The following is a 17,259-nucleotide window of genomic DNA, read 5'->3' as shown; positions in this document are numbered from 1 at the left end:
GGAATGGAATGGAATAGGAAATAGGAAGAATAGAATAGAATAAGAAAGGGAATAGAATAGAATAGAATAGAATAGAATAGAATAGAATAGAATAATAGAAATAATAGAAATAAAAAGAATAATAGAATAGAAAAAAGAAATATCTTCTACTGTAGACCAGCCCCCTGCTCAAGCAGGAAAACCTATATCAGTGGTGGCGAAACTTTTACTCGTCGAGTGCTGAATAGGTACATGCTTCTCGCGCTTCGTACAAGCCTGTGCTATCCACGCTAATGTGCGGCTCCTCCCCCGTGCACTGCACGTGCAACCGCACCATCTGTGCATGTGCATGGCTTTCGTGTGCGCCGAATGCGCCACCACGCCATTTGCAAACCCGCACGGTTTTCATGCGGCTTCCCCCCAGTGCGCTATGCGCACAACTGCACCATCTGCGCATGCGTGCAGGTTTTGCGTAGCTCCCCGTGCGCATGCGCACGGTTTTGGCGCGCGTAATGCACCTGCGTGAATGCCACGGAGGTAGCACGCAATTACTCTCGCGCATGCGCAAACATGCATGCATGCGCAGGAGAGTCCCAAAGACCAGCAGGGTCCCCCTGAATTGCGCGCATGAGCCCCGGAGGCCCGAACACCAGCTGGGGCGTGCGCGCATGTGTAGCTGCAGGTGAGTTGGCCGACAGTTCGCATGCCCAGAAAGATGGCTCTGCGTGCCACCTCGGGCATGAGTGCCATAGATTCACCATCACGGACCTATTGTCAGGTTTCGAGGTCGTCTCAAATAAATTGCATTTCAAACAAAGTCTTTGAAGAAAAACTCCTATTTATTAAGCACGACATTCTAAATCCGACTCCATCGAAGCCAACACTGACTTCCAGACCCAAAGCCCTCCCTTTCTGTTCCCCACTCCCCTGCACTCATTGGCCATCTTCCAAGTCATTCTACCCCTAATCTACTGCTCCAGCTCAAAGGAATTTCCCCCCTCCCCTCCCATCTCCTAGGGGATATTATCTCCAGGGAAAATAAGTAGGTGAAAAGTCAAACGTCCCTTTCCAGACGCCTCCGCCTCTCCTTCTTATGTCAGCACTAGAGTAAATGCAGCTTGAAGTGCTGACACCTATACTATTTCAGATAAATGACTTTCTAGTCTCTTTTTAAAAATATCCAGTGATGGAGCGCCCACGATTTCTGGAGGCAAGCTGCTCCACTGGTTAATTGTCCTCACTGTTAAGAAGTTTCTCCTTAATTCCAAGTTGCTTCTCTCTTTGGTTCGTTTCCATCCATCGTTTCTTGTCCTGCCCTCTGGTGCTTTGGAAAATAATTCGACCTCCTCTTCTTTGTGGCAGCTCCTCAAATACTGGGATACTGCTATCACGTCGCCCCCCCCCCCCAATTCTTCTTTTCTTTAGGCTAGCCAAATCCAAATCCTTCAGCCGTTCTTCATGCGTTTTAAGTCTCCAGGCCTTTGATCATCTTAGCTGCTCTTCGCTGAACTTTTTTTCCAAAGTTATCTAAACTTATCCAAAGAATGACTTCTTTGTGGCAGATGTGTTTAAGAGTATCCAACTTTTTTCTCTAGGTCCTGGGCTAGTCCAGCGGTTCCGTCCAGATTTTAAGCAGAAGTTTGCCAATTTTTTTGACGACGATACCATCTCTGAATACATCTACCACTGCAATGCCCAGACGCCGAGGTGAGGGAACCCCCGGTCCATCCGTATGGCCTTCTGGTTAGCTGTGGTCCAGTGGTGAAATCCAATTTTTTTTACTACCGGTTCTGTGGGCGTGGCTTGGTGAGCATGGTGTGGCTTAGTGGGCGTGGCAGGGGAAGGATACTGCAAAATCTCCATTCCCACCCCACTCCAGGGGAAGGATACTGCAAAATCTCCATTCCCTCCCCACTCCTGGGGGAAGGATACTGCAAAATCCCCATTCCCTCCCCACTCCTGGGAGAAGGATACTGCAAAATCTCCATTCCCTCCCCACTCCTGGGAGAAGGATACTGCAAAATCTCCATTCCCTCCCCACTCCTGGGAGAAGGATACTGCAAAATCTCCATTCCCTCCCCACTCCTGGGAGAAGGATACTGCAAAATCCCCACTCCCTCCTCACTCCTGGGAGAAGGATACTGCAAAATATCCATTCTACCCCACTCCAGGAGAAGGATACTTCAAAATCCCCATTCCCTCCCCACTCCTGGGAGAAGGATACTGCAAAATATCCATTCCACCCCACTCTAGGGGAAGGATACTGCAAAATCCCCATTACTGTATATGTAAGAAATGCAAGGAAAGTGGCATTCTTCAAACTTTCACTTAGTGGAGTTTGGGATGCAATCGGAAAATATTCCAGACTTCTCAGTGATACGAAGTGGAGGTCAGGCAGTTGGTATTAATTATCATAGACTCATTGGGCTAGAAGGGACCTTGGAGGTCTTTTTTTTCGAAGAGTTGAAGAGGCTTCTTGGAGGAGAAGCGAAACGCCTTCAAAGAAAAACCCAGAAAGTCCAGTTGCCTCTTGAAAAGAAAAAAAACACCTTTAGGACGGCCGTGACCTGGGTGACTGGGAATCTCCACAGACGTGTGTCCTCTCTTCTTTTTCTCCCCCCCCCCCCCCGCATCAGTGGAGAGGCAGCGTTCAAGGCCATGACCGAATCCCTAGGATGGGCCCGCCGTCCCATGTTGCAACGCATCCACATGATCCGGCGTGACTTGCCCATCACCCTCATCTACGGAGCCAACTCCTGGATCGATACCAGCACTGGGGAGAAGGTCAGGTACCTACGGCCGGGATGCTACGTCAATGACATGGTAAGTAAGACCTTGGCCCAGAGAATGGGGCTTCTACAAACATGGACATCAGGGATAAAATTCATTGGCTCCTTCCCTGTCTCCCTCCCTCTCCCTCTCTCCTTCTCTCCCTCCCTCCCCCTCCGTCTCTCTCCCTTCTTCTCTCCCTCCCTCCCTTCCTCTCTCTCCCTCTCTCCCTCCCTTTCTCTCTCACTCCCTTCCTCTCTCTCCCTCCCTCTCCCTCCCTCCCTTCCTTTCTCTCTCTCCCTCTCTCCCTCCCTTTCTCTCTCCCGCCCTCCCTCTCCCTCCCTTCCTCTCTCTCTCTTTCTCTCTCCCTCCTTCTCTCTTTCTCCCTCTCTCTCCCTCCCTTTCTCTCTCCCTTTCTCCCTTGCTCTCTCCCTCCCTCCGTCTCCCTCCCTTCCTCTCTCTCTCCCTTTCTCTCTCCCTCCTTCTCTCTTCCTCCCTCTCTCTCTGTGCCTTGCGCACAGTCACTCACGCCCTTGTCACCTCCCGGCTGGACTACTGTAATGCTCTCTACACGGGGCTCCCCTTGAAGAGCACTCGGAGGCTCCAACTGGTCCAGAATGCAGCCGCGTGGGTAATTATGGGTGCAACTTGTTGCGCCCATGTAACACCTCTCCTGCGCGAGCTTCACTGGCTCCCAGTGGTCTTCTGGGTGCGATTCAAGGTGCTGGTTACCACCTTTAAAGCGCTCCATGGCTCAGGACCTGGGTACCTACGAGACCGCCTTCTGCCACCGATAGCCTCCCACCAACCAGTTCGCTCCTGCAGAGAGGGACTCCTCAGGGTGCTATCGGCCAAGTTATGTCAGCTGGCGACACCCAGGAGGAGAGCCTTCTCTGTGGGGGCATCTGCCCTTTGGAATGAACTGCCCCCGGACATATGCAAGATCTCTGACCTCCGAGTTTTCCGCTGTGCTCTTAAGACCCTGCTCTTCCGACAGGCAGGGCTAGCTTCATAATTGAGTTTTAAATTCGGAATTCTTAAATTTTGGGGTTTTTTAGCTAATTGGCCTTGAATGTAATACTTTTAATAATTTTTAAATTTAAATTGTGATATTTGTATTGTGTTTTTACCTGGCTGTACACCGCCCCGAGTCCTTTGGGAGAGGGGCGGTATAGAAATAAAATTATCCTATCCTATCCTATTCTATCCCTCCCTCCCTTTCCCTTCTTTCCTCTCTCCCTCTTCACCCTCTCTCTCTCCCCCCCTCCTTTCCCCTCTCTCTCTCCCTCCCCCTTGCTCCCTCTCTCCCTCTTTCATCGTCCCCTCCCTCCCTCTCCCTTCCTCTCTCCCTCTCCCTCCCTCTCTCTCCCTCCCCCTCTCAACTGGACTTTTCTTGTTTTTCTTGTTTCACTCCTCATCCAAGAAGCTTTGTCAGCCCTGACTGGATGGTGGGGAACGGAAGGATTTATACTCCTAGCTAGGAATATAAATCCTTCCAATCCCCACCGTCCAGTCAGAGCTGAAGAAGCTTCTTGGATGAGGAGCGAAACATCTTCAGAGAAAAAAAAAAAAACAAGAAAAGTCCAGTTGCTTTCTGGAAAAGAAAAAAAAAACCCACTTTTGGGACATTTTCACCTTTGGCGTTTCTATCGAAATGCGACGGGAATGGGCCGTACGATAAATACACCTATCCCCAGCTGAGCGTCATTGGCTGTTCCTCTTTTGTCCTGCTCCTCTCTAGGCCATCCCCGGAGCTTCCCACCACGTCTACGCTGACCAACCCCGGGCCTTCAACACCGCGGTGGAACAAATTTGCGACTCTGTGGACTGAACCCCCACCCCCGAACCAGAGTGAAAAACTAGCTCTTAACCCTGTCACCTTATCGCTCAGCTGCGGGGAGACGCTGAAGGCACACGCCACTTCCCGTGCCCGCGGGGAGCCGAAATGGAAATCCCTGTGGATCTGGACTGCGGATGGATCTCCGGGGATCTCTGCCGTCCAGCCTGCACTCCCTCCCTTTCTCCCCATCTCCTCGAATCATCTTTCTACTTAAAGGTTGCAGATCGCCTGTTTTGGGTTAATCCGAGTCTAACCGTTCTATTTATTTATTTTTTTTCTTCTGCTAATGTTTTGGTCTTGGTTTGAGTTACACCACACCCTCACATTTCAATGCTGGTTCCTCCTGTCGTTGGCTGCGACTACGTTCCCCGCTCCCAATTTTATTCCTCCTCCTCCTCCTCCTCCTCATTTTCCTTCATCCTACCAGGAAAATTCATCCAACCAGCATCCTGATTGCTCCCTACCTTTGTGTATTTTAAAGGCAAACTTACAGTTGGATTCTGCTAGTTTGAATCTCTATGACTACCTTGCTAGATGATGCTAGAGTCCTTCTCTTGGATACTTGGTGCCTTTGAGGATAAATTGTTAGTTGCAGAATTTAAAATTTATATTTTTTTTCTGAAAAAGAGGTTCTATTAATTCAACGTGGCTGAGACATCTCTGTCAATGAAGCTTCAGGAAATGCACAAAACCCTTTTAGATGGCCCTCAGAAGCACCTGGGGGCTTCAGAGCCTCCCCTGGCTGATTGCTAGAAATGGAGGACGATGTTCTGTAATTTTGAGGAGATGCCCTAAAACCAGATATATTTCAGAGAGACGGTGAGAGAGAGACTGAGATCCTTTTACCATGATGTCCACACCTGACCTCTTTCTCCTGCATAATGTGGCCATACCTATTTCCCACATTATACTCCCTAACCTGAAAATCTCAGTCCCAAATCTTGAGCCCAAATCTTGGGCCCAACTTAAATCCAAGAAGTAGCCGAGCACTGCGTGTAAATTCTCTGTGGAATTATGCAAACTGTGTAGAATTTAAGTGGCTTTGAACTCGGAGCATTTAGTTGGAGCCATCAAATACTCATTTTTGTCTTGAGTTTCTCCAATTCTTCGGGACAAGTTTTGTACTTGGTGAAGAACGTATTTTGATCCCAGCTCATTCCCAAAAGAATCGAGAGCACCTGAGCTCCATTTGACCCCCTAAGTTCATGAGATGTTTTTCTTCTCCACAAGATGCATAGTTCTATTTCCTTGGAAGTGGGGATCACATCCAAGCTTTGTTGGGAGAGCTTTTTCAGGACGGTGTGTGTAATACCGTTGGAAAACAGGTGTTGTCGTGCGAATATGAGCAAGGGTCTGGAACAGAAACCTATGGAATCCAGAAGGGCTGGTCACATTTGAAAGATGGGGATAGAGATAAAAGAAAATCCTCACTTTTAGTGAGGATCAGCTCACTAAAGGATCATCTTGAGAGGATCAGCTGTGGCTTCAAGATGATTTGCAGGCTCTTCCGAAACCAGGGGAGAACCTGGCTCGGAAAATTATTTAAGGATCCTGCTCCAAATAGAAGGTATTTGAAAGTTTGCCCCGTACTTAGGCCCTGCAATTGACCCTCAACCTTATTTGCACATTTGTGATTCTAAAAGTATCTTAACGTGAGGAACATCTGGCTGATCTCTTCTGGGTTTGGAACAGACATAGGTTTCATTTATTTTTACCACCGGTTCGCCACATGGGCGCAGCATGCGCCCGGCCTCAAAAACGTGCCTAAATGGGACAGCATAGCGCCAGGGCGAATGGGCGGGGCCCACCCACGATCACCGCTACCGATTCGCCCGAACCGCCTGAATATCCCCACTGGTTTGGAAGTTGAATGGGGTCAAGGCTAAATTGCACTTAAATGAGGAACCACCAGGGAATGTTAAAGATAAAAACATGGCAATAGGTCGATGAGAAGTTTGACTTGAAGGCTTCACCTGAAACTGTTGTCCTAATTCTATTTGCTGTGTTTGAATTCCACCGCCAAAGCATGAGCATTCTGGCCCAAATCATCGACGTGGGACACTTCAGTTTTAGGAAACGGTGGATCTTGCAGTTCAACATAAGTAAAAATGAGCTGGGGACAAATGGGAGGGCAGAGAAGCTGGTCAGATGCTGTGGTCCGTGGAAGCTTCCTAGAAGACGAGACGCCCATAACCTCTCGTGAAATCCATCCCACCTCCTCAAACTAGCTGGTCTTTCCTAACAGGGCTGGATGTCCCTAGTGGCTGGGAAACATGGGTGTTGGACTCTTTAACACCAAACATGGAGGCTTGGCCAAGATGAAAAAGGTCACCCTATGGTTGAGGGAGAAGGAAACCCTTCTTTTCTAACTTGGTTTGCTTCTCTTTTGCGCTCCTGTTAAATTTGTCTGTTAAAACCCGTCCCCTTGCTGTATGACGTTTTAATGGAGGTAGGGGCAAAAAAAAAAGGTTTTCGAGTCCAGGGAGTTCTTGGAGCTGTGGTTTTTCGGAAGCAGATTGATTGGCTTCTGGAGCGCTATTAACACAATTTCTAATATCGGGAGTAGGGGACAGTCTGAACCGCACCTGACCGACTTCCCAGCAGTGCCATCTATGGAATTACCCTTTGTTTGTACTAATTTTGTATGTTTATTACAATAAAATGATTGCTTAAAAACACTTGGGGGATAGTCTGTGTCTGTGTAAAGCTGGGTGTGCTTCCTTCTCCGCTTCGAGTAGGATGTCCCATTCTTCGGATTTAGTGTTTCTCCGAGGTGGATTTCATGTAATTTTACCCACGGCTCACCGCACACAAAGAGAAATTGCTCACACATGCAGCTTGCACGCATGCACGCGGCTTAGAAAGCGTGGGTAAATAGGACAGCATAGCGCCTGGGCATAGTGCCACCCCATCCGCAGATCGCCACTATGGGCCCACCCGCAAATTGTCACTACCTATTTGTCCGAACCGGTCCGAACCACCGTTGATGTTTCTCAACTTTAGCAGCTTTAAGATGTACAGAATAACAAGAGTTTGAAGGGATCGAACTCAAACTTTGGTGCTGCTGTAGCTTTAAGAAGAAAACCTTTTCTCATTTCCCTTTACGTTACGGATTTCTGGCCATCTTTCGTTCTAGAAAAGAACTCTTTTATTTCCATATTTTCTTCCTTCTTGTTCCTCTCCACCCCCCACCCTTGAATTTCCCTCCCTGATTTTTCCACGGTTATTCCAAGTTACTTTTACCATGACTGGATCTTTCTCCCATCAGTGAAAAGGATCAAACCTCCTGGATTGAGCTGAACATGTTGTTTGAACAGATTTGAAAGTGAGAACCAGTGGTGGGATTCAGACAGTTTGGGCGAAATTGCTGGCTGGCCTGTCCCCTCCCCGCCACTTCCAGGAGTCCCCCAGCGGCCCGTTTTGTTTGTTTGTTTGTTTGTTTGTTTGTTTGTTTATTTATTTATTATTTTATTTTATTTTATTATTTTATTTTATTTTATTATTTTATTTTATTTTATTATTTTATTTTATTTTATTTTATTTTATTTTATTTTATTATTTTATTTTATTTTATTTTATTTTATTTCTATGCCGCCCACTCTCTGAGGACTCTGGGCGGCTTACAACAATCGACAGTATACTAAATAGCATATTGCCCTCAATAATCTGGGTCCTCATTTTACCCACCTCGGAAGGATGGAAGGCTGAGTCAACCTTGAGCCGGTGAGATTTGATCTGCTGATCTGTTGAACTAGCAGTCAGATGAAGTAGCTGCAGTACCGCACTCTAACCACTGCGCCACCTCGGCTCTTTGTGCTCCCAGGAGGCTTCAGGGAGGCCTCCTAGGCCCAAAATAGGGTGCGATGGGTAGAGGGCAACATGTCCCCCCGTGTGGCCCGTTTTCACTCCCAGTGGGGTGCAGGAGGCCAAGTCCTGCCTGTCATCCCCACTGGCCACACCTACCATGGCCACACCCACCCAGCCAGTCATTAGGGCAGAGAACCAGTTGTTAAATTATTTGAATCCCACCACTGGACTCACAACAGAATAGAACAGAATAACGAGTTGGAAGGGACCTTGGATGTCTTCTAGTCCAACCCCCTGCTCAGGCAGGAAGCCCTATATCATTTCAGACAAGCAGGTTGTCCAGTCTCTTCTTAAAAACCTCTGGTGATGGAGCACCCACAACTTCTGAAGGCAAGATGTTCCACTGGTTAATTATTTTCACTGTTAGTAAATTTCTCCTCATTCTGGGTTGCTTTTCTCCTTGATTAGTTTCCATCCGTTGTTTCTTGTCTTGCCTTCTGGTGCTTTGGCTGTCTTTTTCATGACAGTCACTCAAATATTGGAAGACTGCTATTATATCATCCCAATGTCAGCGTTCCAAGTAATGCACCCATAGAAAGCAGAACTCTGAGGCAGGCAAATTCCTCAAAAGAACAATTTATTGGATACATCATATTGGCACAACTGGTGAAAGCCGACTCTGCAAGTTCCTGCGGCTTTCACCTAATTAAAAAGTAAGTTTCCCCTTTTTCCCCAAGTCATTCATCACATTGTCCAATCCAGTTGCTGGCCGGTTGCTTGGTTACTTCACTCCTCTGCCCAGCCACCTGTCAGAATGTTCTTGGTTCCCACAGGAAAGCTTTATTATTTTGGCTACAAAACCCCATTTAGCTATTTTTTTTTTTAATTTGATTTATATGCTGCCCTTCTCCGGAGACTCAGGGCGGCTTACAATGCGTTAAGCAATAGCCTTCATACTTTTGTATACTGTTACAAAGTCAGCTTATTGCCCCCACAAACTGGGTCCACAATTTACCTACCTTAGAAAGGATGGAAGGCTGAGTCAACCTTCAGCCTGGCAAGATTCGAACTTACTAATTGCAGACAGTGGAGTTAAATTACAATGCATTAGTCTGCTGAGCTATCCAGGCTCCTGGATTTTCCCCCACCCTGTCCCCTGTTCTGCTTTGTGGCAACCCTGAAGCCTCCAAGATGGTCTCAGCCAGGTTCACTTCAGGGTTGACACCCTAGTCCTTTTCATTAAACTAGGTAAAGGTTCCCCTCGCACATATGTGCTAGTCGTTCCCGACTCTAGGGGGCGGTGCTCATCTCCGTTTCAAAGCCGAAGAGCCAGCGCTGTCCAAAGACGTCTCCATGGTCATGTGGCCAGCATGACTAAATGTCAAAGGCACACGGAATGCTGTTATCTTCCCACCAAAGGTGGTTGCTATTTTTCTACTTGCATTTTTTATGTTTCTACACATTACTAACTCATGTGCATTTCTACACATTTCTAATTCATGACTGCCACCCAGTGTCCAGCTTCTGAAACGACAAATTTTATTTATTTTTATTTATTTTTATATGCCTCCCTTCTCCGGAGACTCAGGGCGGCTTACAATGCGTTAAGCAATAGGCTTCATACTTTTGTATATTTTATACAAAGTCAGCTTATTGCCCCCACAAACTGGATCCTCAATTTACCTACCTTAGAAAGGATGGAAGGCTGAGTCAACCTTGAGCCTGGTGAGAATTGAACTCTCAGTAATTGCAGGCAGCTGAATGTTAAGTGCTGTCTTAGTAGCCTCCTACGCCACTCAGCCTCTTTAATTCTTTAATTCTTGGAGATGATGCATAACAAAGGTGTTTTAAGATGTTGGATCGGGATGATTCTAGTTAAAATTTCTCCTCAGCTTCCGAAGCTCAGGAGATAATTTCAGCCCAAGCATTCTTCGTCCCGCTTACCTCACTGGGTTGTTGTGGAACAAAATGAGGAAGGAACACTAGGTATACCGTCTTGAACTTTCGGTAAAAAGCTGGAATAGAAATTAAAACGGCTGAGAAACAGACTCCCTGCAAAGAAAAACCCCTCTTTACTTACACATTGGGAATTTACTGCATTCACCAACAGAAAGTCCAAGCAACAGTCCTGTAAGGAGTTAACTGAAACAATAGTCCTTATCAGCTCGTTATGATAAATGCAAGGCCTTGGGCTCCCATCCGGGAGGCTGCAAATTAAGTCAGTTCAAACAGAGAAATAGACAAACCTCAGTTCTGGCAAGGCAGTCTTTGTCGCACAAAACACACAAGGAGCAAACCAGTGGTGGGATGCTGCTGGTTTAACAACTAGTTCGGTGATTGTGTGCTTTGCGCGTGCATGCGCACTTTATGCGTGCCTGTGCACCTAAGGTGCTCGTGCGCAGCACTGAAAATTGAGCATTTAGAAGCTCAGCTGTTTACCTTCCAAGTCAGCAATGGTACATAGAACAGTGCAGGGGGGAATCAGCTGTGCCACGCGATTGAGATGAGCTACAAAGCAGGAAATAAAGGACAGGATCGAGTGGCAGCAGGGGGCGGGACCACTGGTGGGATTCAGCCAGTTCGCATCACTTCGGGAGAACTGGTTGTTAACTTTCTGAACAGTTTGGTGAACTGGTTGTTGGAAGAAATCATTAGGGCAGAGAACCGGTTGTTAAATTATTTGAATCCCACCACTGGGTGGGAACAATTGTTCGTCGGAGCTACCGATTTGTCCGAACCGGCTGAATGCCACCTCTGGAGCTAACGTTCCAAAAATGCAAACGGTTGTCTGTGACAACCGAAACACTCCCTTTTCCTCCTCAGTCTCCAGAACTGGCCCAAGTTCTTCCCCAACCTCCTCATTGTCCGAGTCTGGCGGGCCACAACAGTGTGGCTCAGTGGTGGGATTCAGCCGGTTCAGGCTGGTTCAGGTGAACTGATAGATAAATTGCTGGCTGGCCCTGCCCCTTCTTGCTCCGCCCCTTCCAGCAGTCCCCACACACCCCAGTTTGGTTCCCAGGTAAGTGCAGGGAGGCATCCTAGGCCCAAAATGGGCCCGTTGCCCATTTTCGCTCCCAGGAGGCTTCAAGGAAGCCTACTAGACCCAAAATGGAGCACGGGGGAGGGTGGGCAAATTCAAAATTCCGGGGTCCCTGTTTTCATTATCAATTCGATTCAGGAGCCTTGAAATCTGGTTTAACAAACTTCACGGAATATGGGACATCAAGGGAAAATGTTGAGGATGAACACAATGGCTTGGTTCACACAGGGGTGGGCTGCTGGGGGTTCGCAGGGGTTCGAGAGAACCTCTAGCTAAGATCCCACTCCTGGCTGGCCCTGTCTAGCCCCACCCAGGAGTCCCCACACGGCCCATTTTGGATGCAGGTAAGTGCAGGGCGTGCACGGAGGCTCAGGGAGGATGAAAAACAGGCCTACCAGAAGTTTTCTACAGGCCTACAGGCTTCTTTCCGGCCTTCAGAGGGCCTCTGGAGCCTGAGGAGACCGTTTTCGCCCTCCCGGAAGCTCGAGGAAAGCCTCCGGAGCCTGGGGAGGGCAAAAACGTCCCCCACCCCCACTGTGGTGCAGGAGGCCAACTAGGCCATGCTCACCATAGCCACGCCCACCCAGCAACAGGGCAGAGAACTTGCTAAAATTTTTGAAGCCCACTCCTGGCTTCATAAGGTACACCATCCAGCTATAAAATACGACTGGTATTGCATTTTATTCTATAATCTAATAAAATGTTTAAAACATGAAAAGAATAAAATATGAATGAAATGAAAGCGATCTCTGGCCCTTCCCCACCTCTTCCTTTGCTGCGCATGCCTCTCCCTCCGACGCTGCCTGGGATCAATCCAAGATTGATCTTCATCACTCCCTATTAGTGGGTGCCCCGACATGCTTTCCTCCTGGCCTTCAGCTGGAACCTGAGGCGTTGCCAGAAAGGAGGGTCCTGGAGAGGGAGGCCTTGTCAGTTCCTCCCCATCACTTTCAGAGTCATCTTCCTCCATGAGGACAGACTCGGGAGCTGGAGTCACAAGACTCCTGTTTTCCCCACAACAACAACACTGTGAAGTGGGTTGTGTTAGAGAGAGTAACTGGTCCTCAATTACCAGCTGGCTTTCATGGCTAAGGAAGGACTAGAACTCACTATCTCCTGGTGATTGATCCAAAGTCACCCAGTCGGCTCTCATACTTAAGGTGGGACTAGAACTTGTGATCGCCTGGTGATTGATCCAAAGTCACCTAGCCAGCTTTCCTAATCCTAAAGTGAAACTAGAACTCCTAGTCTCCTGGTTTCATCCCGGTGTGTTAATCACTAGACCAAACTGGCTCTTTAATATTTAATATTAATATTAATGAACATTTGCTTAGTTTAGAAAACTTTTTTTTTTTCTGGGAAGGGATAGGCCTAAGTATGACCTGAATGAGTGAGTTTCAACTTGTGGTTTACAATCCATGGAAGTCATCTAATTCAGGGATCACCAGCCTTTCGGACCTCAGGGACCACTAAATTCATAATTTTAAATCCTGCGGACCACTAATATGATCTGCCTAATGACCGGCTGGGTGGGTGTGGCCAACTTGATGTCACTCATGTCAAGGGGTGCCTCGCTGGCCTCTACTTGCCCCTCCCCTCCCAGCCACTCCTCGCCTTCCCACCCGGGCTCTTTAGGTCCCCAACAGAAAGCAGTAGTTGGAGGTAAGCAGCCACCATGAGAAACAGCTGACTCAGCTGGCAAAACAGCTGACTCAGTTCAAATTAGATCTGACCGAGAAGGAGGCTCAGCAGAAGCACCTCACTGAGGACTATGAGCATAGGCTTTACAAGCGAAGACCTGCAGGACTGCAAGGCGAGGTACTGGCGCCTGGAGGCTCAGCGGGCTGAGATGGTAAGCCAGTTTTGGGCCATGATGCAATCCCACTGGAACAAGGTCCTCCGGTTCTTCACCACCGGCGGTGCTTCCCCCCAGCCTTCGGCCAAAGCCCCACACCAGGAGGCTGAAGCAGACCCCAAGTCGGAATTTCTGGCCCCCTCCGACCTGCTCAAAAAGACCCCGAAGGGGGAGACTCTCTGCAGCAACACAAACATTCATTGCACATATCTGGCCCAGGGGCCGTAGTTTGAGGACCCTTGATTTAGTGCAATGTAAAAAATGCAAATAATTTTTCTGCGGACCACCACAATTTTCCCCCGGACCACCAGTGGTCCACAGACCACCAGTTGATGACCTCTGATCTAATTGAAACACATAATAAATAACTATAATTTTAAATCAGATCATCCCCTCTTGAGCAACCTGAGTAGACTTCAATTCCCAGCATTCTCAGCAATGACTGTGCGGTCTGGGGAACTCTGGGAGCTGAAGTCCAGACACCTCTAGAATTTACCAAGGTTGGGAAACATTGACAGTAAATAATAAATATAATAGACCTATATCTTCAAACACATAAATGACTTTTATGGGGAAAAGGATGTTTTTTCTTCTTCTTTCTTTCATGAGGAGACCCAAGCTCTTCAACCACTCAATTGCTGGGATCTACTACTGTATACCAAAGATTAAAGGGGACATGGTTGCTCAGTGGCTAAGATGCTGAGCTTGTTGATCGAAAGGTCAGCAGCTCAGCAGTTCGAATCCCTAATGCCGCGTAATGGGGTGAGCTCCCGTTACTTGTCCCAGCTTCTGCCAACCTAGCAGTTCGAAAACACATTAAAAAATGCAAGTAGAAAAATAGGGACCACCTTTGGTGGGAAGGTAACAGCGTTTTGTGCGCCGTTGGCATTTAGTCATGCCGGCCACATGACCATGGAGACGTCTTCGGACAGCGCTGGCTCTTTGGCTTAGAAACAGAGATGAGCACTGCCCCCTAGAGTCGGGAATGACTAGCACATATGTGCGAGGGGAACCTTTACCTTTACCAAAGGTTACAAACCTTTGAGGTAGACTGCTGAGGTGGCCTGAGGCTCCATCATCATCATCATCATCATCATTATTATTATTATTATTATTATTATTATTATTATTATTATTATTATTATGAACAGCCAAATAAAATACATATAATACAAATGTTAAAAAACCATTAAAATACAATTAAATAAAACACCCCAAATTCATAAGACAAATTTAAAATTGAAGAATTTTAGAAATTTTAAAAAGTTTAAAAGAGAGATTAGGCCAGGCCGGCCTGCTGGAAAAGAAATGTTTTGATGGCACGGCAGAAAGTGCGCAGGTCCAGGATCCTCCGTATCTCCTGGGGGAGCTCGTTCCAGATGGCGGGTGCCCCCACAGAGAAGGCTCTCCCCCTGGGGGCTGCCAGTTGACATTGTTTGGCCGACGGCACCCTGAGGAGCCCCTCTCTATGGGAGCGTACTGGTCGGTGAGAGGCTACTGGTGGCAGAAGGTGGTCTCGTAAATATCCCGGTCTTAAGCCATGGAGCGCTCTAAAGGTGGTAACCAAAACCTTGAAGCGCACCCGGAAGACCACCGGGAGCCAGTGCAGCTCACGCAGGAGGGGGGTCACATGGGAGCGCCCCGTCACTCCCATAATCACCCGCGCGGCCGCATTCTGGACCAACTGGAGCCTCCAGGTGCTCCTCAAGGGGAGCATCCTCCATCTCCCCACAACTTCCACAATGTATCGCTGAGGTGCCCTTTTCGCACACCACATCACTAAACCGCAATTTGTGGGATGTTAGTTAGAAGTTGAAAGGATCCAGAGCCCCCAGATTCATGCGATGTCACTGAATGTGCTTCATTGTGAGCCACAATGAAATTCGAATGACACGAAATCTAGTTTGTAGCTTGACTTCTCCCCACCCCCACCCCACTCCGTGTTAGGGGAGAAGGGGGGGGCAGTGTCCCAGCAAATGAAGACATTAGCAAGGGAGGGAAGATGGGTTTCCCCTTCATCTTATTTCCCTTTTTTTTTTCATTATGAGGTCAGACTGAGGGGGGTTGAAGGCCATCTCAAAGGCAGGACCAGCTAAGGTTTCACCTATTACTCCAGGAAAAGCCCAGCATCCTTGGCCCAGGTGGCCCTAGGGGCTGATGGGGAGTGTTCCTTCCCAAGTGGGGCTTAGCCAGGCTGCCTCCTGCGCCCCCAGAAGGCAAGAGAAACATCCCGAAGTGTTGGATTGCTGTTGGCCAAGGATCTGTTGTGTTGTAAGTGGTGGGGAAGGTGAACAAGACCAGTCTTCCAATTCTAGGAGAAATTGGGTTTTTTTTCAGAAGAGATTGATCTGCGAAACTCACTGCCCCAAGATTAGGGGGAGAGATCAGTTACAGGTCCCTTTTATCTTTGTGAATTCTGATACTTTACTTATTTTTTGTATTTCTTTATTATTATTTTTTACAACAGCCAACGCACATTCTTCCTCCTGTTTCCTCCACCACAACAACAACCCTGTGAGGTGCAAGAGTGAAATGCTCCCGGTTCGGACCAGATCGCCCGATCCGATAGCGATGGTGGTAGGTGGTTTGGAGAACTGGTAGCAAATATCCCTGCCACCCCCCCAAGCCCAGCTGAGCTGCGCGATCAGCAGAGGTGGGTTTTTTTTTTTACTTTTAAAAAAAGGGTTTTTTTTACTTTTGGCGAAGAAGTTGTAAAAAAAATGCTTTTAAAGCCTCTGACGATCCCAGCTGACTTGCCTGATCGGCAGAAGCTTTTTTTTTAAAAGCCTCTGACGATCCCAGCTATCTTGCCTGATCTGCAGAGGCTTTTTTTTCCTTTTAAAAACATTTTTTTTATAACCTCTTCGGCCGAAGAAAAAAATGCTTTCAAAAATTAAAAAAAAGCCTCTGATGATTGCGCGGCTTAGCTGGGCATGGGGAGGGGGAGGGGGCAGGGATTTTTGCTACCAGTTCTCCGAACCACCCGCCTCCATCGCTACCGGATCGGGCGATCTGGTCCGAACCGGGAGCATTTCACCCCTGGAAAACCCTATATCATTTCAGACAAATGGTTGTCCAACATCTTCTTAAAAACCCACAACCTCTGAAGACAAGTCATTCCACATTCAAGGTATTGGTTCTCATCTTCAAAGCGCTCCATGGCTTAGGGCCCGGTTATTTACGAGACCACCTTCTGCCTCCGATAACCTCCCACCGGCCAACATGCTCCCACAGAGAGGGCCTCCTCAGGGTGCCGTCTGTCAGGCAATGTCGGCTGGCGACCCCCCGGGAAAGAGCCTTCTTGGTGGGGGCACCCGCTCTCTGGAATGAGCTATCCCCCAGGGATACGACTGATCCCGGACATCCGTACCTTCCGCCGGGCCCTGAAGACTTTTTTATTTCAGCAAGCCGGACTGGGTTAAAAATCTTTTAATTGGGGAATTTTATGGGTAAGGGGTTTTAAATTGGGGAAGCCAAAGATAAATTTAATTTTGTTTTAATGTATTTTAATATTTGTATTGTGTGTTTTTAATTTTGGCTGTTCACCGCCCCAAGTCCTTCGGGAGAGGGGGCGGTATAAAAGTTTAAAAAATTAATTAATTAATTAATTAATTAATTAATAATTGTTCTCACTGATAGGACATCTCTCCTTAGTTTTAAGTTGCTCCTCTCCTTGATTAGTTTCCATCCAGTTCACACTCAGTCTCCTACTTAGTCTTCCAGTTTACACTCAGGACGTTTATCACTTAAGAAACATCCTGAGTGTGAACTGGAGGACTAAGTAAACAGAATCACTTAAGGATTCTGTTTTAATTCTGTGAACCCTTGAATCTGGCTCTCCAGTTCTCAGTCACTTTTGATGGCTCAACCTCAACAAGCTATATTCCCTGTGTCATCCTCTGCAATAACAGAGGGATAGAATCAAGATCACGTGAAGTGTTAATACCACTTTATAATGCCTTGGTAAGG

At 47.6% G+C, this 17,259-nt stretch overlaps 1 protein-coding gene across 2 annotated transcripts in view; it reads left to right on the top strand.

The window, feature by feature from the left end:
- ABHD4 (abhydrolase domain containing 4, N-acyl phospholipase B) overlaps window positions 1-7,266 on the top strand; it is a 36,172-nt gene extending 28,906 nt beyond the window's left edge. For both annotated transcript variants that reach the window (XM_070953967.1, XM_070953968.1), the window contains exons 5-7: window positions 1,575-1,686; window positions 2,616-2,802; window positions 4,490-7,266. In XM_070953967.1, the coding sequence (XP_070810068.1) occupies window positions 1,575-1,686; window positions 2,616-2,802; window positions 4,490-4,579 (389 nt within the window). In that variant the 3' untranslated portion in view covers window positions 4,580-7,266. The remainder of the gene's footprint in view (window positions 1-1,574; window positions 1,687-2,615; window positions 2,803-4,489) is intronic.
- The last annotated feature ends 9,993 nt before the right edge of the window (window positions 7,267-17,259 follow it).

This window comes from Pituophis catenifer, unplaced genomic scaffold (genome assembly GCF_029215685.1).
Source record: "Pituophis catenifer annectens isolate HBS135680 unplaced genomic scaffold, rPitCat1.0.hap2 SCAF_15, whole genome shotgun sequence".
Classification (NCBI taxonomy): domain Eukaryota; kingdom Metazoa; phylum Chordata; class Lepidosauria; order Squamata; family Colubridae; genus Pituophis; species Pituophis catenifer.
The sequence above is the reverse complement of the archived record's forward strand: the minus strand, read 5'-3'. Positions and strand labels throughout refer to the sequence as shown.